Source organism: Nicotiana tabacum, chromosome 18 (assembly GCF_000715075.1).
Source record: "Nicotiana tabacum cultivar K326 chromosome 18, ASM71507v2, whole genome shotgun sequence".
In the NCBI taxonomy this organism is placed as follows: domain Eukaryota; kingdom Viridiplantae; phylum Streptophyta; class Magnoliopsida; order Solanales; family Solanaceae; genus Nicotiana; species Nicotiana tabacum.
In genome coordinates, this window is record NC_134097.1 from 153374141 (window position 1) to 153395646 (window position 21506).

At 35.2% G+C, this 21506-nt stretch overlaps 2 protein-coding genes across 2 annotated transcripts; both read left to right on the forward strand.

The window, feature by feature from the left end:
* The first annotated feature begins 1117 nt into the window (after positions 1 to 1117).
* On the forward strand, positions 1118 to 9226 carry LOC142172771 (linoleate 13S-lipoxygenase 2-1, chloroplastic-like). Its single transcript, XM_075236450.1, has 4 exons — positions 1118 to 1397; positions 2065 to 2216; positions 4018 to 4079; positions 9049 to 9226. Exons 1-4 carry the CDS (start codon positions 1133 to 1135, stop codon positions 9224 to 9226), a joined length of 657 nt encoding a protein of 218 aa, XP_075092551.1. The 5' UTR covers positions 1118 to 1132.
* A 145-nt stretch (positions 9227 to 9371) lies between these two features.
* Positions 9372 to 21242, forward strand: LOC107778472 (linoleate 13S-lipoxygenase 2-1, chloroplastic-like). The gene is made up of 8 exons (XM_075236451.1): positions 9372 to 9447; positions 15101 to 15424; positions 15927 to 16012; positions 16159 to 16269; positions 16944 to 17245; positions 17371 to 17637; positions 17807 to 18147; positions 21187 to 21242. The coding sequence occupies exons 1-8, from the start codon at positions 9372 to 9374 to the stop codon at positions 21225 to 21227; spliced, it is 1548 nt and encodes a 515-aa protein (XP_075092552.1). The 3' UTR covers positions 21228 to 21242.
* Positions 21243 to 21506: the final 264 nt, after the last annotated feature.

The window sequence follows — 21506 nt, forward strand, 5'->3', positions numbered from 1 at the left end:
TTATGGCCCTAGCTCTATTGTCATGATACAACATTCTAATATGTTGGAATATTCAATTGTGCAAGTGTTGACTAATCTCTGCCTATAACAAGAATAAAAGAAAATATCTAGTAAATTGAAAGTGCTCCTTTTTCTATTATATCCCTAAATTCAACAAAATAATAGGTATCTAAACTCTTATTTTATTCTTTTTCTTGTCTATCACTAAGGGCATTCCTGGAGTATTAGAATTTAAATTTATGATTATATATAAGCAATTTCAGAATACATAACACTAATCTTCAGTACATTTTCTTTACATGTATGAACTTGATTAGCTTTGATCATTGAGCCTACTTTTCAAGAATCCCTTCATAGCAAGGAAGAACATAAGCTTATATTTGCTTAAAAAACAAAACAAGATTATGTTGAAAAGTATGAACCTAAGTATAGAATATGATATTGTTGCTATTTAACTAGTATTTCCTAATGCAGTAATAGAAAAGCTAAAAGAACAGCAGTCACAAGTAAACATTGCTGGCCAAGCAAAATACATTTTCTTGTTGTATGACTTTGGTTGTATCCTTTTTCTCCAATGTTGCTGCAAAGGAACAGCCAGTGAAAGCTTCTTGGAGAGGCTTTCTATTTCTCAAATGCTGGCATATGTCATGACATTTTGTCCCGAAAAATTAAACTGAAAAATTGAAATTAAAAGAGCGATCTTTTAAAGTGGCTATGTGGTGTCATTTCTATGCTAAAATTGTATGGGTCAAAATTAGGTCTAATTTAGCGAATGCAGACGGATGAGCTGAGGCTGGGGTCGAAACACAGTATGGTCTAGTGGCAAGGAGTTGCTCAAAGGTCTAAATTAGGAACTTTATTTATTAATTCTTAAGGAGTGTGCAAAGTCAATAGTGAACAAGTAAAAGTGAACGGAGAGAGTACATAAAATACCTAATTTTACAAAAAAGACCATGTGTTCACGTACCCCATAATTTTGCCTATAAATCCGCTCCCGTTGATAGTCAAGAGATTACAGATTTAGTGTATATTTGATTTCAATAATTTCTTGAAATTTTACTAACATAATTGGATCATTTCAATGTACTCTTTCAATTGTATCCATAATGAGAATCAATCCAGGCTTATTAATATGTTTTATTTCCATATTGATACACAGTCATATCTACCATCTCAAACACCAAGTGCAATAAAGAGATTAAGAGGAAAAGAACTTGTAATATTGAGAGGTGATGGAATTGGACAACGTAAAAAGTTCGAGAGAGTATATGATTATGATGTTTACAATGATATTGGAGATCCTGATGCCAGTGATGATACTAAAAGACCAGTACTTGGTGGTAATGAATTCCCTTATCCTAGAAGATGCAGAACTGGTGGCCCACGAAGCGAGAAAGGTACTCCCGACGCTTCAATTTATATGACACATTTAAAAAAAAAAGAATGTAACCTAAATTAGGACAAAAAGAGTATATACTATATATTTTTATACTCTACAATAACACTGTAAATAATTTTTATATAATTATGTTACTTTCTGATTGTTTGTCGTGTTGTCCAGATGCTAATTTTACTTATTATGGATAGTTATCCGTGATTATCTTTGAAGTGACATGATAATATAAATTTTTTATTAAGTTTAATTTATAGAAGTTAAACTTTGATTGGATCTAAATTATATACATTAACCGTGTAACATAATATGTTACCACAACTTGCATGTTACCAAACTGCTTGTTATAGAAAAAAACGATAAAGATTTAAGTTATATAAATTGATAATGTAAAAAAAAAAAAAAAAATTATCTACCAGTGTAGAGAAATATCCAATAGCAAGATAGTTATCATTTTTATTAGGCTATTACGTAATGCTTATATATAAATATATGTAATTATCGTATAATTGACCAGTATGTACATACTTTTTACATGCATGGTCAATACATAACTCTATTTGTAAAGTTTTTCCTTAATCTAATAGTATAAAAATTCTATAGTTTCCGATGATTAAAAATTAAACTCGAATTTAATTTATACTACTCATTTTGTGGTTGCGATATTGCAGATCCATTATCTGAATCAAAGAGTAGCTTTGTATATGTACCAAGAGATGAAGCATTCTCAGAAGTGAAGAGCTTAACATTCTCAGGCAACACACTTTCCTCAGTTCTGCACGCGGTGGTGCCGGCGTTGCAGTCCGTCGCCGTTGATCCGGACGTTATATTTTGAATTTTATTTTGAATTTTATCTTAGTTATATTTTGAATTTTATTCGTATATGTACGTTATTTAGCTTCCTAATATCAGAATCATGTAGTTGTTTAATATATATAATGGAACATCTGACAGTAGTTTAGTGGACGAACTGTCTATGTATTGTTAAAAAAAATGGTGTAGTAACTCTGTCCAGTTAGTTTGTTATTGTTGGATGATTATCATGTCTCAAAAAGCATGTTAGCTGATTTAGACTATTCTTAAACATTCAACAGTTAGCTCATTAAACGAATAGACCGTTTCAGAACTTGTAGGAATATTGTTTAGCTAGATACTATTGGTTAATTTCAGCATATAAATGGTCTAGGATTAAAATTAGATTGCCAAGTTTTTTTTTTAATTTGACAAACTGTGAGCATGCCTAGTATAATGTAACTAGGTAGTAACATGTGAATGAGATGACCCAGGTCCAGTTTTGTGCCATACACGTTGGGCCTGGGTCCACGTTGGCCAACGGGCTGCCCATATTATGTTTACATTCTGATTTAACAAATTGCATTCAGAACCCGACTATAACAACGCGTAAGCATTGTAAATAAATTAGGACCTTTTCTCTTTCATTTTTTTTAGAGACAAATTTAACAGAAAAAATGTAGGCACTTTAGGATTATCCTTTTAAAATAAATGAGATGAGCCTCACCCAATAAAATGCACAAGTTGCGGGGCCCTCAATAAATGGTTAATAATTGTATAGACTTCGGGATCGGTCGTTTAGCAAATTTCACGGCCTTACCCAAAATAATGATATACTAGTCGCTTTAGGCGCACCTTTAACAATTTATTTTCTTAAACTCGGGTGCACATTTATGTGACCCAAATCCAAATCTCAACAGAGTCGAAATATGTCGATAACCACAGGTACATTGATGTGACGTGGTTCGAGATATATTTTCACGATGTTGCAATTCTCGATAATAATAATAATAATAATGATAAAAGCGATTAAAAGTTAAAGTTCGCATATATGTTCAACATGTATTATATCAGATAACCAAGCCGAATATGACAGTTGAGCGACCGTGCTAGAACCACGGAACTCGGGAATGCCTAACACCTTCTCCCGGGTTAACAGAATTCCTTATCCGGATTTCTGGTGCGCAAGCTGTTAAACAGAGTCATTCTTTTCCTCGATTCGTGATTAAAACCGGTGACTTGGGACACCACAAATCTCCCAAGTGGCGACTCTGAAACAAATAAATAAATCCCGTTTCGATTGTCCTTTAATTGGAAAAAACTCCTTTCCGCGTCCCTTTGCGTGCTACGCGGGCGAAAAAGGAGGTATGACAACTATAAATAATTTTTATATTGCTATATTATTTTATCCGTTGTAACTGATTGTTTGTCATATTATCCAAGTGCTAAATTTACTTATTATGGATCGTTACCGTATTTATCTTTTAAGTGGTATAATAATGTAAATTCTGTTAAATTTATAATTAAACTTGGTTGAATCTAAATTATATACAATAATCGTGTAATTTCTTTTTACACTCTCTGCAGTTTTACTTCTATAACATAACATGTTACCATAATTTGCATTTTATCAAACTGCTTGTAATAAATAAAGAAAAAACTGTAAGGATTCAAGTTATATTATATTAATAATATAACAAAAAAATATCTTTTTTTTTGTTTATCTAAATTAATTTTCTGAACTCACCTTAAATTAATAAATAATATTTTAAAAAAAAAAAAATTAAACTCGAAATGAATTTTATACTAGTCGTTTTGTTGTTGCATTGCAGATCCATTACCTGAATCAAGGAGTGCCTTTGTATATGTACCAAGAGATGAAGCATTCTCAGAAGTAAAGAGCTTAACATTCTCAGGCAACACACTTTACTCCGTTCTGCACGCGGTGGTGCCGGCGTTGGAGTCCGTCACCATCGATGATCCGAACGCCGGATTTCCACATTTGCAGATCCAAACTTGAAAATCAAACGACCCACATATTATAATCAAAAGTTTTACAAACTCCAAAACAAACGGCCAGCTTCCTTTCTCCGTTTGACAAATGCAAACAAACGGTTATTTTTGCAAATGTGGCCCCTTCCAAATTTTGAGGCCGGAGAGGATTATTTTATGACACTTTACACACTTGTCCGTTCTTTTACGAAAATAGCCTTTCGACAACTGAAAGATATTCTAAGGCCATTTCGGCAAGAACGGTTTAAGATGCGGCCGAAGCTGGCTCGGCTTTATTTTGACCAAAAATTCAAATGGTATTCACCTAACCGCTGACTCTTTGTTTTTTTTTTCAAATTATAAAAAAAACCTGGTGTTGCAAACATGGCCCTTCAGCGCCTCAGGGACGAAGATTTTTTTAATGCCGTGTGGGTCAACTGGACCAAAATCCTACACATGACCCAAAAAGTGGTTGTTTATGCGAAGTCAGCCTTCCGGCGTCCCTTTCGGGAACATTCGGTATTTTTGACAAAAACAGCATCACCCTGACTTATTTATGACTCTTTTTATCATTTTTCAAAAATAGAAAACTCAACATTGCAAACACGACCTTTCAACGTCTCGGGGACGAAGATTTTTAAGGCTGTGTGGGTCAACTGGACCAAATCTTAAACATGACTCAAAAGGTGGCTGTTTATGCAAAGTCAGCCTTCCGGCGTCCCTTTCGGGAACATTCGGCTATGTCTTGACAAAACAGCGTCACCCGACTTCTTTATGACAAAATTAAAATTTGACATATTTTTTGGCTAATTTTTTTTAGCAAAAGGGGAGGTCGGACACCGCCCGACTTATTTATGACAAAATTAAAATTTTGACACGTTCTTTATTTATTTATTTATTGGTTTTTGGCTATTTTAGCAAAAAAGGAGGGTCGGACCCGATGAGGGTTGCCTACGTATCTCACATCCGGTGAGAATCAAACCCGCGTAGTTCGGGCCAATTAACCGAACTATTTTAAAACAGGATTTGTTTTTCCAGCAACAAATAACAAAACCACTTTCAAAACACGACTCTTTTCATTTTGATTTTGATTTTTTCAGAAACAAATAAATAAAACTATTTTAAAAGTAAGACTATTTTTCATTGTCATTTTCAGGGGAAGACAAACTATTTTCTTTTTTATATATTTTTTTTATTTTTTTGAAAAATAAGACAGAACAACGATTTTTTTTTCTTTCTATTTTTCTTTGCTTTTAATAAAACAAACTAATAAGACACATTTTTTTTCAAAATTTCGGCAGAGTTTTGACAGTATTTGGGCATTGGTTTTTTACAAAAATAAACAATCAATTCCCTAACCGCTATTTCCTTTTTTTTTTCAATTTCAAAATATTATTCCTGATATTCAAAAGTCAGTCAACACACAAATCCGGATCAAATAAATGCGCAAGTAGCAGCAAGTAAGATGCATCAGGATGGTCATTTTCATTTTTTGGTACACCTGTCCTAGACAGACCCAACCCCTGTGTTGAGCCTCCAAAGTCAAATGCACGTGATGCAAACAAACGTTCCTACTAGGGATCCGGCATGAAGCTGAGTTATTCTAAGTGAAAAACCTGAGGCATATTGTTCTAGCCCTGGCTTACCCAAGTGGACAGCTTGAGCCGAAGTGGGGGCAATGTACCGGGAGCACGAAAGTCTACCCGGCCTAGTTACTTGTCCCAACTTCGTTTTATTTGGTATGACTTCTAACAGAAAGGTGGGCCACGCGCACGTGTACACCATAAATTCAGAAGACTCAGAAAGAAGAAGGTTTCGTAGCAGTTTTATATACACAATTCAGATAATATTAAAGCGGTAAAAGCATCATTTAGCACATTAAGCATATATCATGTAAAAATCAGATAATAAATAAAGCCAACTATAGCAGTTATTTTAAGCTCGAATTCTTGAACCCTTAACAGTGGTTCTGGGTCTAATCCCCAGCAGAGTCGCCAGAGCTGTCATACCTCCTTTTTCCGCCCCCGCGAGGGTACAAGGGGGTTTTCCAATTAAAGGACAATCGAAACAGGATTTATTTATTTATTTCAGAGTCGCCACTTGGGAGATTTAGGGTGTCCCAAGTCACCAATTTTAATCCCGAATCAAGGAAAAGAATGACTCTGTTTAACAGTCTGCGAACCAGAAATCCGGATAAGGAATTCTGTTAACCTGAGAGAAGGTGTTAGGCATTCCCGAGTTCCGTGGTTCTAGCACGGTCGCTCAACTGTTATATTCGGCTTGATTGTCTAATTTTATACAAATATGAGCTTATGTGCAAATTTTATTTTTTTACCGCTTTTATCATTATATCATTATATTTTTAAAAGAATGTGAACATCGTTTAAAAACATGTCTTTGGATTGCGTCACATAAAATGCACCCGCGATCCGGAACGTATTTTTATTCAATGTTTTGGGATTTGGATTTGGGTCGCATAAATGCGCACCCGTGTTTAAGAATGTATTATTATTAAAATCGTGCCTAAAGCGATTAGCGTATTATTATTTATGGGTAAGACCGTGGAATTCACTAAACAGTCTATCCCGAATTCTAAATACTCAATTAAACATTTATTGAGGGCCCCGCAATTGGTGCATTTTATTGGGCGAGACTCATCTCATTTTATTTTTAAAAAAGGTCAGTCCTAAAATGCCTACATTTTTCTATTGAAATTTGTCTCTACAAAATAAAAGAGAAAATATCTTAATTTATTTACATGTTATTACCTAGTTACATTATACTAGGCATGTTCTCAGTTTGTCAAATTAAAAAAAACATAGCAATCTAATTTTAATCCTAGACCATTTACATGCTGAAATTAACCAATATTATTTAACTAAACAATATTTCTGCCAAGTTCCTACTAGATGGCCTATTCGTTTGATTTTTGACTCGACGGAGTTACTACACCATTTATTTATTTTTAGGCAATATATGTAGATAGTTCATCTGTTAAGCTATCGTCGGATGTTCCACTATATGTATTAAATAGCTACATGATTCTGATTTTTGCAAGCTAAATAATTTGTACATACAAATAAAATTCAGAATATAATTAAATATAGTTCAGAATTTCAATTCTTCATTTTTCGTATTCATGCTTCATATTCGGATTACAATAACCAGTGTGTCAGTTGTGTACCTGATATGGGAAGCAAAAGAAAATGAAGATGAGAATCAGCAGCAGTAATAACAATACAGCGCATCAACAACAGTCCAGCAACAGTAACAACCCAGGAACAGAGTTTGCAAACCGGTGGAGTATTAATCCCAAAACACAAGCTTCAAGCTTTGATGACACAACAACAATTAATGCTAATTTCAAACAATGAAAGAAAGCAGAAGATTTTTTTTTATTTTGAAAGTTTGAATATTTTTTCGGAATTTTTCTCTCTCTTAAATATTCAGCTCTTTTTTTCTGTTTGTGTTTTAATTCTGTCCGTTTTTTTTCTCTCTATTCTCTCTATTTCTATATTCTCCTCTTTATATGGTTCTCCTCAAAAATCTGATTCAAGACTTCTATATATATCCCATCCCATAAATCTTTTAATCAATTAAAATCAACCCATTTTCTCCTACCAAACCCATTATCTTCCCACTCATCCCCATTACATTAAATAAGTATATCAACCTCACTCCATTATATTTTGTCCCACATGCCTACCATAAACAAATACAAGATTACCCTCCACTACATTTTGTCTTGTCCCCCATTAAATTAAACAATTATATCAAAAACCCACCCCATTACATTTTGTCCCCCATGCTTAACATAAAGAATTACAAAATGTTCAATTACCAAACTACCCCTCCGACCTTATTGCAATTACCATTTTACCCCTGAACGTACTACAAATTACCAAACTACCCCATCAGCTATAACAATCAATTAATCAAACTTAACCAAAATATAGACAATATGATCAATTTCTAACAATGTTCAAATAACAAATCACATGAACATGATTTCTTCAATATTTCAACAACAAATCACATGAACATGATTTCTTCAACATTTCAACAACAAATCACATGAACACAAATTGAACAACAAAGAACAACTAAAATTTGATTGAACAATATTTTAGCAACAAACAAACCTATTTTCAGATTCAACAACAACAACAACAACAAACAAGTATATTCAGATTTATAAATTCAATAATATTGAACTTAAAATCAACTCTAACAACATTACAACCAACAACTCCTATATTAAACTTAAACAAGATCATGAAGCAAACTGAAGAAATAATCAAAAAATGATAATCAACAATCAAGAAGGTCATACTATACTAATTTCGGATTCAAGATCAACCAAACAAAGTATGAACATGAATGAAATCTATTTTTAAACAACAAAACATGACGGATTCACATGATTTAAACAATGTTAACAATTTCTGAAAATACATAAAACACATGAAATAAATTGAAGAAATAATTAATATAAACTTCAATTTGAACTTAACAAACATTAAACTAACAATTCCTTTTTTTTTTTTTTTACAAAAATGAATAAAATTAACATGAAATAAACATGAAAAACAACTAATTAATTTCCCATTTGAATCTGAAAATTGAATTAACAAAACACATGAACAAACTAAAAATTAATTCAAACGATGAACAAAACAAGGATCGAACATTTATCGATTTTTACTTCGAGAAATATAAAAACAAAATATGGACAAAAATAAAACTCAAAACCAACTAACCAGAGATGAATCAACGACGAACTCGATTGTAAACAAATCTGTCCGGGCCTCGACTCAACGAAAGACCTTCGAACTTTGACGAGACGAAGAAAATGAAGCAACGTGAAGCAGAAGCGACTGCCGCGACGAGCAGCAGCAGCAGTTCGTCGAGGAGGACGACGGGGAGCCGTTGGAGAAGAAAGCAGCAACAACTGCGTGGGCAATAGCAACAAGAACGGAGGGGAATGTTGAGCCTTGCATCAGTGAAGCAGTAGCATCAGTTACTGCTGGACGTCGGAGCTTTGACTGAGGCAGAAACTCGTTGGTGCAGCGGCGACAGTAGCCATGGCGGACTGTTTTTTTTTTGGAGGAGGAGATGAAGCAGTGATGGTGGTGATGATGCTACCATGGAGAAGGTAAAGCTTTGAGCAGCTGGGGAGGTGGAGGAGGCGTCCATGGATGCTGGACGAAGAAGAAGAAACAACGAAGGTGTTCGGCGGAGGGGTCGTCGCTGGTTCGAAGGAGACGGAGGCAACGGGGTCGTAGCAGCCATGAACGGCTGTTGCGTGCATTGTGTGTGTGTGTGCAGTGAGGGTGAGGAGGATGGAGGGGCAGCCATTGATGCTAGGGAGGGGAGCTTGAGGAAGAAGAAGAAGATAGGAGGGGGGGCGGATGACTTAGCTTTTTTTAGGGTTTTCTTCTCCCTTTTTTTGTTTTGTGTTATTTGTAAGATAATAGGGGTGTTGGGTTATGGACTGGGTCGACCCAGTTCGAAATGGACTGGGTCATAGGGAAGGTTGGGCCATTTTTTGGGCCTGTGGCTTGAAATTGAAGAAGAGGCCCAATTCCGATTTTTTGTATTTTTGTTTTCTTTTTTCTTCTTTTATTTATCTAAAACTAAATTATAAAAATACTTAAATTATTTTTAAGAACTAAATTAAGTTATAAAAGCGCAAATTAACTCCCAATAACAATTAACGCATAATTAAGTAATAATTAAACATAAAATTGTATATTTGGACATTAAATGCTAAAAATGCAAACGATGCTTATGTTTGTAATTTTTATTTTTTGTAAAACAAACTTAATTACTAACAATTGTAGAATTAAATCCTACATGCAAAATGCGACATATTTTTGTATTTTTAATAATTTAACAAATAAACATGCACAGACAAACATACAATAATTACACAAAAATACCACAAAATTGCACACCAAGGAAAATCATTTTATTTTTGAATTTTTGGGAGTAATTCTCATATAGGGCAAAAATCACGTGCTTACAATCCTCAGCAAGTTTTGATAGCGTAATGAAACACAGAGCGGGGAAGGGAAAAAGGGAAAAACCATCCCCATCAGGAGTGACACGACCACTCACCATGTTTTAAAACTAACAAATTTTCTTTGGTTTGAAGCAGGAAAAAGAAATCTTATTAATGGCGAAAAAACATGCCACAAGGAAAAGCACCAAAACTGGGGCAGAATATTTTCTGCCATTGTCGAAATTTTCTCGGAGGAACGAGGAAATCAATTCAAGTTTTAAGAGATAGCAAGACAGCACCATTTTAAGAAAAACAGTCGGAGGTAAGACAATTTCAAGTTTTGAAGATGGGTCTATCTGCCCTCGAATAGGATATTTTGGGTTCATCCGCCCTCGAATAGGATATTTTGGGTTAATCCGCCCTCGAATAGGATATTTTGGGTTCATCCCCCCTCGAATAGTATATTTTGGGTTCATCCGCCCTCGAATAGGATATTTTGGGTTCGTCCGCCCTCGAATAGGATATTTTGGGTTCGTCCGCCCTCGAATAGGATATTTTGGGTTCGTCCACCCTCGAAAAGGATATTTTTGGGTTCATCCGCCCTCGAAAAGGATATTTTGGATTCATCCGCCCTCGAACAGGATATGATGGGTATATCCACCCTCGAATAGGATATGATGGGTCTGTCCACCCTCGAACAGGATATGATGGGTCTGTCCGCCCTCAAATAGGATATGATGGGTCTGTCCGCCCTCGAACAGGATATGATGGGTCTGTCCGCCCTCAAATAGGATATTTTTGGGTTCATCCGCCCTCGAATAAGATATTTTGGGTTCATCTGCCCTCGAATAGGATATTTTGGGTTCGTCCGCCCTCGAGTAGGATATTTTTGGGTTCGTTCGCCCTCGAAAAGGATATTTTGGGTTCATCCTCTCTCGAATAGGATATTTTTGGGTTCATTCACCCTCGAAAAGGATATTTTGGGTTCATGCGCCCTCGAATAGGATATGATGGGTCTATCCGCCCTCGAATAGGATATGATGGGTCTGTCTGCCCTCGAACAGGATATGATGGGTCTGTCCGCCCTCAAATAGGATATGATGGGTATGTCCGCCTTCGAACAGGATATGATGGGTCTGTCTGCCCTCGAATAGGATGTGATGGGTCTATCCGCCCTCGAATAGGATATTGAATTTAATCCTTCCTCAAAAGGACATTTAATTTATTTCGACCCAAGTGGTCCTGCTTGTATAAACATTGCCAAAATATATATTTTCATAAATCATTGCCAAATGCATTTTATTTTCAAAGTTGCTGATGAAAGTCAGGAGCCCGCATGGAGAATGGAGGGCGTTAAATTCTAAGATTGTTGAAGAAGTCAGGAGCCCGCCTAGAGAATGGAGGTTGTGTCATCTTTCAAAAGTCAAGGTGGAGTCAGGAACCCACTTGCAGAACATGGGAATACATTAAAGTTTGAAGACAGTAAAGCAGAGGGTTACAACAAAAATCCCCAGCAGAAATCAGAAGGAAGACCACAAGTCGAGCTAGAAGTAAAGAAATACCAGAGGAAACACAAAGCAACGAGGCAGCAACAATCACATGACCAAGTTCGAGAATAAATCTTTGTAATTCATAGATCATAGCTTAGTATAACTTCTTGTTTTCTTTCTAGCAATGGTGTAATAAGGAGATCGAAAAGAAACGGTAACATCATGCAACAACAGTAACAGTAACATCGCAATCCCATGGTAGTCCCAGCTACCAAAACTTTCTGAACTACACGCGACCTGATTCCCTTATAACCAGGGATATATAGGCTGTCCAAAACCAGGACTCGGTTGCGCCTTTCCTTTTTTATTTTCTTCCTCTTTTGAATAACGATATGATAAAAAATTAGTCGCATTGTTCACTTTATCTTTGCCCGAAAGCTCTTCGTGTTTTCGAGCAAAGAGGGGCAGCTGTGAACACCTAATTTTTGACAACATTTAATTTTTATCACTTCTTTTATGTAAATATTTTAGGGGGTTTTAACCTACTATTATTTTAGCTTTATTACACTTTTTATTATAGGATAAAAATACCAAAAAATTAAAAGGTGAATTATCACTATTAATATTTTTTTTTGTTTTTTTATATAAAAAAATCCGAAAATATATTATTTTTTTTTTAAAAAAATTTTTTGGGAATGATTTAAAAAATAAGAAAAAGGGAAGTATTGAATAAAAAAATACATAAAAGTAAAAATAGGTAGAATTCTCTTTTAAAAAAAGTAAAAGAATGTAGAAAATTTAAAAAAATAAAAAGTTTTGTGGAAATTTTAAAAAAATTTAAAAGTAAAAGAAGGTTGGAATTAAAAAATAAATATAAAGGTATCTGAAAATTTAAAGTAATTGAAAGTAGCATTTTTAAAAAGAAAAGGAAAACATAGTGGTTTGTTTTTTTAAAGAAAAGTTAAATAAAGTGAGATTCTCTTTTAAAAAAATAAAAAATGGGATTTTAAATAAGATAAAAGTAATTAAAGTTGGAATTTTAAAAATAAAAGTAAATAAAGGTGGGATTTCTTTTTCTAAAAAAATAAAAGCAATTTGTAAGTGAGATTTCTTTTAATTAAAAAATAAAAAATAATAAAAAAACAAATCTAAAAATTTCGAAAATTTTACTATAAATAGAAGAGAAAATTTAGGAAGAAAGGAGCTAAAAAAAGAAGAAAAAATAGATAGAGAGAAGAAAAAAAGAGGGGGCGGAGAGAGCGGTATACACCCGATATACACTCTGGATACACTGTTTATACAGGGACAGAATTCATTTTGGAGAGAGTAAAAAAGATAGAACCAAATTTTCTGAAATATTGAGAGTGGAAGAACACCATAGAGAGTTCAAAGCTAGAAAGAAAAAAATAAAGAGAGATTTCCGGACTATTTTTCTTCTCCATTTTTACTAATTTTCTCCGTGTTGCTGGGATTTCTGGATTGAGGTATTGAAGCTACTGTGTTGGGCTTTCTGTTGTTGTATGTTGCTGTGTTACATACTACTTTGCTGACCTTCTTCTTCTTGTATTGACAATACCGGGTACACAACTGTAACTTTGGCATACTGTAAACTGAAACATGAAGCATGAATATGAAATGAAGAGTTGAAGTTCTGAATTTATCTTAGTTATATTTTGAATTTTATTCGTATATGTACGTTATTTAGCTTCCTAATATCAGAATCATGTAGTTGTTTAATATATATAATGGAACATCTGACAGTAGTTTAGTGGACGAACTGTCTATGTATTGTTAAAAAAAATGGTGTAGTAACTCTGTCCAGTTAGTTTGTTATTGTTAGATGATTATCATGTCTCAAAAAGCATGTTAGCTGATTTAGACTATTCTTAAACATTCAACAGTTAGCTCATTAAACGAATAGACCGTTTCAGAACTTGTAGGAATATTGTTTAGCTAGATACTATTGGTTAATTTCAGCATATAAATGGTCTAGGATTAAAATTAGATTGCCAAGTTTTTTTTAATTTGACAAACTGTGAGCATGCCTAGTATAATGTAGCTAGGTAGTAACATGTGAATGAGATGACCCAGGTCCAGTTTTGTGCCATACACGTTGGGCCTGGGTCCACGTTGGCCAACGGGCTGCCCATATTATGTTTACATTCTGATTTAACAAATTGCATTCAGCACCCGACTATAACAACGCGTAAGCATTGTAAATAAATTAGGACCTTTTCTCTTTCATTTTTTTTAGAGACAAATTTAACAGAAAAAATGTAGGCACTTTAGGATTATCCTTTTAAAATAAATGAGATGAGCCTCACCCAATAAAATGCACAAGTTGCGGGGCCCTCAATAAATGGTTAATAATTGTATAGACTTCGGGATCGGTCGTTTAGCAAATTTCACGGCCTTACCCAAAATAATGATATACTAGTCGCTTTAGGCGCACCTTTAACAATTTATTTTCTTAAACTCGGGTGCACATTTATGTGACCCAAATCCAAATCTCAACAGAGTCGAAATATGTCGATAACCACAGGTACATTGATGTGACGTGGTTCGAGATATATTTTCACGATGTTGCAATTCTCGATAATAATAATAATAATAATGATAAAAGCGATTAAAAGTTAAAGTTCGCATATATGTTCAACATGTATTATATCAGATAACCAAGCCGAATATGACAGTTGAGCGACCGTGCTAGAACCACGGAACTCGGGAATGCCTAACACCTTCTCCCGGGTTAACAGAATTCCTTATCCGGATTTCTGGTGCGCAAGCTGTTAAACAGAGTCATTCTTTTCCTCGATTCGTGATTAAAACCGGTGACTTGGGACACCACAAATCTCCCAAGTGGCGACTCTGAAACAAATAAATAAATCCCGTTTCGATTGTCCTTTAATTGGAAAAAACTCCTTTCCGCGTCCCTTTGCGTGCTACGCGGGCGAAAAAGGAGGTATGACAACTATAAATAATTTTTATATTGCTATATTATTTTATCCGTTGTAACTGATTGTTTGTCATATTATCCAAGTGCTAAATTTACTTATTATGGATCGTTACCGTATTTATCTTTTAAGTGGTATAATAATGTAAATTCTGTTAAATTTATAATTAAACTTGGTTGAATCTAAATTATATACAATAATCGTGTAATTTCTTTTTACACTCTCTGCAGTTTTACTTCTATAACATAACATGTTACCATAATTTGCATTTTATCAAACTGCTTGTAATAAATAAAGAAAAAACTGTAAGGATTCAAGTTATATTATATTAATAATATAACAAAAAAATATCTTTTTTTTTGTTTATCTAAATTAATTTTCTGAACTCACCTTAAATTAATAAATAATATTTTTAAAAAAAAAAAATTAAACTCGAAATGAATTTTATACTAGTCGTTTTGTTGTTGCATTGCAGATCCATTACCTGAATCAAGGAGTGCCTTTGTATATGTACCAAGAGATGAAGCATTCTCAGAAGTAAAGAGCTTAACATTCTCAGGCAACACACTTTACTCCGTTCTGCACGCGGTGGTGCCGGCGTTGGAGTCCGTCACCATCGATGATCCGAACGCCGGATTTCCACATTTTCCGGCCATTGAGTCACTGTTCAACGTCGGAGTCAGACTTCCACCACTTAACGATAAAAGTAGCCTATTGAATATCATACCAAGGCTCATTAAGGCCATTTCTGATACACAAAAAGATGTCTTGCTCTTTGAAACCCCTGAATTGCTTCAAAGTAAGTTCTGCTCGGATTCGTCAAAAAATCATAAATCACAATATTATATCAGAAACTTATGTTGCTGGATCCTTCAAAATAATGTCACATCCATCGATCTTCTAAAAATGCATAATATATTTGGATAATTCGACACGAAATAGGGCAATATTTTTTTGGAAAGATATAGCTTAATTTTCATAATTTAAGTGGAACTGTCAAAATAAGTGCACGGTATGTTGAAAGAAAATAAACAGAAATAATATTATTGCACCATTTGCATCCGTGTCTTATTACCTTGTTATTGTTACTGTCTGTTTATTGCTTTATTTTCACTTTTTTTGAGCCGATGGTCTTTTGAACATAGTCTTTTTACCGTCATAAGGTAGGGGTAAAATCTGCGTACACTTTATCCTACCTAGACTTTACTTGTGAGATTTCACTGAATTTGTTGTTGTAATATTATTGCAGTAAAGTCGTTGTAAAAATCTAAGTTAGTGCATATTTTTCAACGTTATTGCAGGGGACAAGTTTTCTTGGTTTAAAGATGTGGAATTTGCTCGTCAAACCTTAGCTGGTTTGAACCCCTATAGTATACGCTTGGTTACGGTATGGTTGATTTCCCTTAATTAGTTATTTTATTTCATTTTATCATATTACTTAATTATTGTTTTATAAATCAAATCATACATTATGGTTAAAGATCAAATTATTGATAGAAACACAGGACTAAAAATAGTTCATGAAAATTCCAGGAATGGCCATTGGAGAGCAAGCTAGACCCTGAGATATATGGACTTCCTGAATCAGCAATCACAAAAGAGCTAATTGAGCTAGAAATTGCAGGATTCATGACTGTTGAAGAGGTATATATAAACAAATCCTTTGTTTTTCTAAAAAAAAAAATTATAAGAAAAATTACACTGTTTATGGTTTCTTTATGGACACACGATATTCCGCAGCCCGCAGGCCAACGGTTGGGGAAGTGCACAAATAGCCGTTCTTAGGGATGCTATTTAGGAATTAGCTTGTGCTTATTTCCTAAAAATTTTAATTTCAGGACAATTCAGGACATTTGTGTCTCAAAAAATTTAACTGAAAAACTAAAATTCGAGTCACATTGGCTAATTCCTAATTCGAGGGGTTTAGACAAGAGGGGTTGCTCTGATGGTAAACAACTCCCACTTCCAACCGAGAGGTTGTGAGTTCGAGTCTCCCCAAGAGCAAGGTGAGAAGTTCTTGGAGGGAAGGATGCCGGAGGTCTATTTGGAAACAGTCTCTCTACCCTAATTTAACTGAAAAACTAAAATTCGAGTCACATTGGCTAATTCCTAAATAGTAGCCCTTTAGAGTAGCAACTTAATGTCATTTCTAGCCAACGGTTGGATCCCTTTATTTGCATAAATGGTTTCTTTTAGGCCATTATTTAAATTATGACCCCCCCCCCACCCCACACACACACACACGTGATTATACACGATCTGTACGTAGTCTTCCTTCTGCCTTAACTAAATCTTGAATAATACATTATAAATTGCAGGCAGTTAAACAAAAGAAGCTGTTTATTCTAGATTATCATGATTTGCTGTTACCATATGTGAACAAAGTGAATGAACTCAAAGGAAGAGTGTTATATGGATCAAGAACTCTATTTTTCTTGACACCAGATGGCACATTGAGACCTTTGGCCATTGAGTTAACAAGGCCACCTGTATATGATAAACCTCAATGGAAAGAAGTATATTGCCCTACTTGGCATGCCACTGGTTCTTGGCTTTGGAAATTAGCTAAAGCTCATGTTCTTGCTCAGGACTCTGGCTATCACCAGCTTGTTAGTCACTGGTAAGTGATAACACATGCATTATATTCCCGGCCGCTTTCAGTTAGTGTTCATAGTTGAGTAATCGCTCGCTATCTGGCTGAAAACATATGTGGAAATATTAATAGTTTGAAATTGGTTTTTGCAGGCTAAGAACTCATTGTGCTACAGAGCCATACATCATAGCAACAAATAGGCAACTTAGTGCAATGCACCCAATATACAGATTACTGCATCCTCACTTCAGATACACTATGGAAATAAATTCCTTGGCTAGAGATGCTCTTATTAATGCCAATGGCATTATTGAGAATTCATTTTTCCCCGGCAAATACTCCATGGAGTTGAGCTCTGTTGCTTATGATCTTGAATGGCGATTTGATCGACAGGCACTCCCGGAAGACCTCATTAGCAGGTAATTTACTATCAGTGTATTTTAACTTGTCGTAACAAGTTATTTCTGTCTAATTTTTTTATGTTACTGATCCCACTTATCATGGAGAATTACATACAATTATATTTTAAGTGATCTGATAGTATAAAAATTATTTACACTAATATGCTATTTGTGCAAACTTTAACAGGGGAATGGCTGTGAAAGATCCAGATGCACCATATGGTTTGAAACTAACAATAGAAGACTACCCTTTTGCAAATGATGGTTTAGTACTATGGGACATCCTTAAACAATGGGTAACAGACTATGTCAACCACTACTATACAGAAACCGAACTCATAAAATCCGATACAGAACTCCAAGCTTGGTGGTCAGAGATCAAAAATGTTGGACATGGTGACAAGAAAAATGAGCCGTGGTGGCCAGAACTAAAAACCCCAGATGACTTAATTGGAATTATCACAACAATTGTTTGGGTAACTTCTGGACACCATGCAGCAGTAAACTTTGGACAATACAGTTATGCAGGTAACCCCCCCCTTATCTTTTAAGTTAAAAATCTTAATTTTTGTGAATAGTTATCTTTTAGTTGACACTGATAGTGTAAAAGTTCTTATACACCATCGGTGTATAGAGGTTAAACTCGTTTTAAAACAAGTTTAAGTTCTATACATCAGTGATGTGAAAGACATTATACAATCATCCATTTATAGGATAATTACAGGTAAATCTCAACGATAAATATTAAGTAGTAAACTGATAAAAATGATAACTATCTACTATCATAAGTTAAAACTACACTGATAGTATAAAAATCTTTACATTGTCATTGTAATCACCCCATCCACTTTCTCCAAATTTGATAAAATTATGAGTAGTATAAAATTATACATGATCTGTATAGTCTTCCTTCTGCCTTAATTAATTCTTGAATTATACATAAATTGTAGGCAATTAAACAAAAGAAGCTGTTTATCCTAGATTATCATGATTTGCTGTTGCCATATGTGAACAAAGTGAATGAACTCAAAGGAAGAGTGTTATATGGATCAAGAACTCTATTTTTCTTGACACCAGATGGCACATTGAGACCTTTGGCCATTGAGCTAACAAGGCCACCTGTATATGATAAACCTCAGTGGAAAGAAGTATATTGCCCTACTTGGCATGCCACTGGTTCTTGGCTTTGGAAGTTAGCTAAAGCTCATGTTCTTGCTCAAAACTCTGGCTATCACCAGCTTGTTAGCCACTGGTAAGTGATGACACATGCATTATATTCCCGGCCGGTTTCAGCTAGTGTTCATAGTTGAGTGATCGCTCGCTATCTGGCTGGAAAGTATCATAGGAATAGTAATACTTTGAAATTGGTTTTTGCAGGATAAGAGCTTGTTACAACCCATATCCACATGTGTTAGTTCATGCCATATATTAGTTAACATAAATACAAGAAGGAATTATCTTTGAGATGATAAGAAGTCAATCCTATTGGTCTTAAGTGATACAAGAGTGTATAAGGGTGATTAGCCAGTATTAGAAGTTAAACGAATCAAGGATGTTGTAACTCGTATTTTCAGGTAATCTAGCGGTGCTTAATACACTCAAGAGGTCATTTATTAAGGTATTTTAATCATATAATATCCGTATCATAAATCTTGAAGTCAAACGAGTTATGAAACAAAAGTCGACAAAAGTTGTCGCAACTTAGGTTCATAATTTTACTTAAACATTAGGTCAAATGTTTCTAATCTTTTCTCATAATTTACAAGGAATTACGGGGTGATATACCAACAAAATTAAAGATCTATGAGTCTAGTTTCCAACGCATTAAACCGTTCATCGATACGATCTCAGAGTAGAGAGATATTCGCATTTTCGCGAGACTGCGCCAAGCACCTCTCTATGGGGCCCACTAAGTCAGTTTAAGATATTTGGACCTATATAGGATGCCTCCAACCCGTTTTAAGTCATTTCCTTTCACTATTTTCAGACCTTAAAACCCTAGAAACATCCTCTCAAGGTTCTCTCAAGATTCAAGACCCAAAAAAGGGCAAACAACACAAATCAAGTGTCGGGAATTCCGTGGCGCTAGTAAGTCTCTTGTTCTTCTTGTTGTTGCTCATTTTTGTGTCGTTTCAGCTCGTGTGGGAGGTTGTTTTAAAGGGTTTATGTTCTGTAAATACTCCCTCATGTTCTTAATATCAATCCTAGGTGATTTCAAGCCTTCTAAAGTGATTCTAGTGCCGAAAAACACTAATTGATCGCTAGTTTCGCTCTTTTGTTGTTGTGGCAGCATTGGAGAGATATTTCATGGAAATTTAAGGTCAAATTGGAGTTGTTCTTTCTGTATAAAGGTAAGGAACCTCTTACTCTATATGTATTTAAGATTATCCAAGTTGCGGCTAAGCCATTGAAGCTAGAACTTGTGAGATATATATCGAAAGGTTTGGTAGTAGTGTTATTGTTTTGTGGACTGTTTTGCGTTGTTGTTGGGCTGCGTATTTTACTACTATCTTGTGGAGTTTTGGAGGAGGAAGGGTGTATAGAAACACCATATATATGTAGGGTTATGGGCTGATAGTTATTCGTAACATTTCCAGGTTGTTTGACACGACTACGGTGGTCGTCGTATGTATGGAGTGATTAGGCTGTGTGTGGACTATTTTGGGAGGCTCAATATGTTTATTATTGATGTTGTTTGGGCTGTTTGGTGACTGTTTTGAATAGTGTGAGGTCATATATATAGGGGAGGTGCTGTCCGTTTCATCGTAAAATAGGTTGTGGTCGATACATAATAGTTATGACGCTTAAATGATAACGATAGTATCGTTTCTCTTATTGTAGACTAAGGAGTTTTGACAATTGCATAGCTTGAGATTGGGGCAGTATATACAAGGTATGTGAGGCTATCCCTTTCCTTCTTTTGCATGACTCCGATTGTACATAATGTAGTGAACGAGCTTCCAAGATACTCTACTCTTAGAAGCTAGCAGTACTTACATTGTTTTTCCTCTTATGGAACGATTGATGTCAATGTTGCTTCTCTTATTCTTATATTATCAATGTTGTTCATACTTCCTAAATCTTATAAGGTTCATAGTGAAGAGTTAGTCCTAATAACGTGTACAGAGGATACCGACCTAACGTCACTCCGAAAGGTTTAGAATGTGATTCCATGAGTCGAGCATGCATTATATATATGTATCTATTTTACTCTACCGAGCCACGCTATAGTTGGCCGGGTACGGCACCTATTGTGCAACCACTGATCAGTTGGGTTTTACCGAGCTCCACGTGGACGGGTACGATTCTACCGAGCCTATTATGGCCGGGTACGATATGATGATGATGATGCCCACAGAGGCGAATGCTTTAAAGGTTTATGTATTTATACATATGTATCATGCATTTCATGTAAGTAGCCCTCAGAGGTACTAAGATGTTACAGGTTGTATATTCTCTATCCTTGCTTACATTACTGATCGTATTTATGGTTCCTTGCCTTACATACTCAGTACTTTATTCGTACTGACGTCCTTTTATTTGTGGACGCTACATGTCGTGCTGCAGGTCCTGATAGACAGGCAGGTGCAGCTCCCCCACCACAGTAGACTGTCCAGTTCAGCGGTGATTGGCGAGATCCCTTCTCCGGACTTGCCTTGGTCTTGGTATGCAATTTTTGTTATAGACATTATGGGTATGTCGGGGCCCTGTTCCGGCTATGTTGCAACACTTATGTTCTTTTAGAGGCTCATAGACAGGTGTCGGCTCATGTATAGTTTGGTATGCCTTGTCGGCTAGTTTTTGTTGTATAGTCTTTCATAGTAGCGTGGTAGCTCATACCTTATACGTAGTTTCTTGATTGTCTGGTCATCCCCTGCTATGTATGT

Bases quoted from the DNA above. Each gene is read 5' to 3' on its own strand.
- LOC142172771 (XM_075236450.1), top strand. From the start codon at position 1,133: ATGTTTTATTTCCATATTGATACACAGTCATATCTACCATCTCAAACA. The intron at 1,398-2,064 runs GTACTCCCGACG...GCGATATTGCAG, and splicing joins TGGCCCACGAAGCGAGAAAG to ATCCATTATCTGAATCAAAG. The intron at 2,217-4,017 runs GTTATATTTTGA...GTTGCATTGCAG, and splicing joins CCGTCGCCGTTGATCCGGAC to ATCCATTACCTGAATCAAGG.
- LOC107778472 (XM_075236451.1), top strand. From the start codon at position 9,372: ATGGATGCTGGACGAAGAAGAAGAAACAACGAAGGTGTTCGGCGGAGG. The intron at 16,013-16,158 runs GTATGGTTGATT...TGAAAATTCCAG, and splicing joins ATAGTATACGCTTGGTTACG to GAATGGCCATTGGAGAGCAA. The intron at 17,246-17,370 runs GTAAGTGATAAC...TGGTTTTTGCAG, and splicing joins CACCAGCTTGTTAGTCACTG to GCTAAGAACTCATTGTGCTA.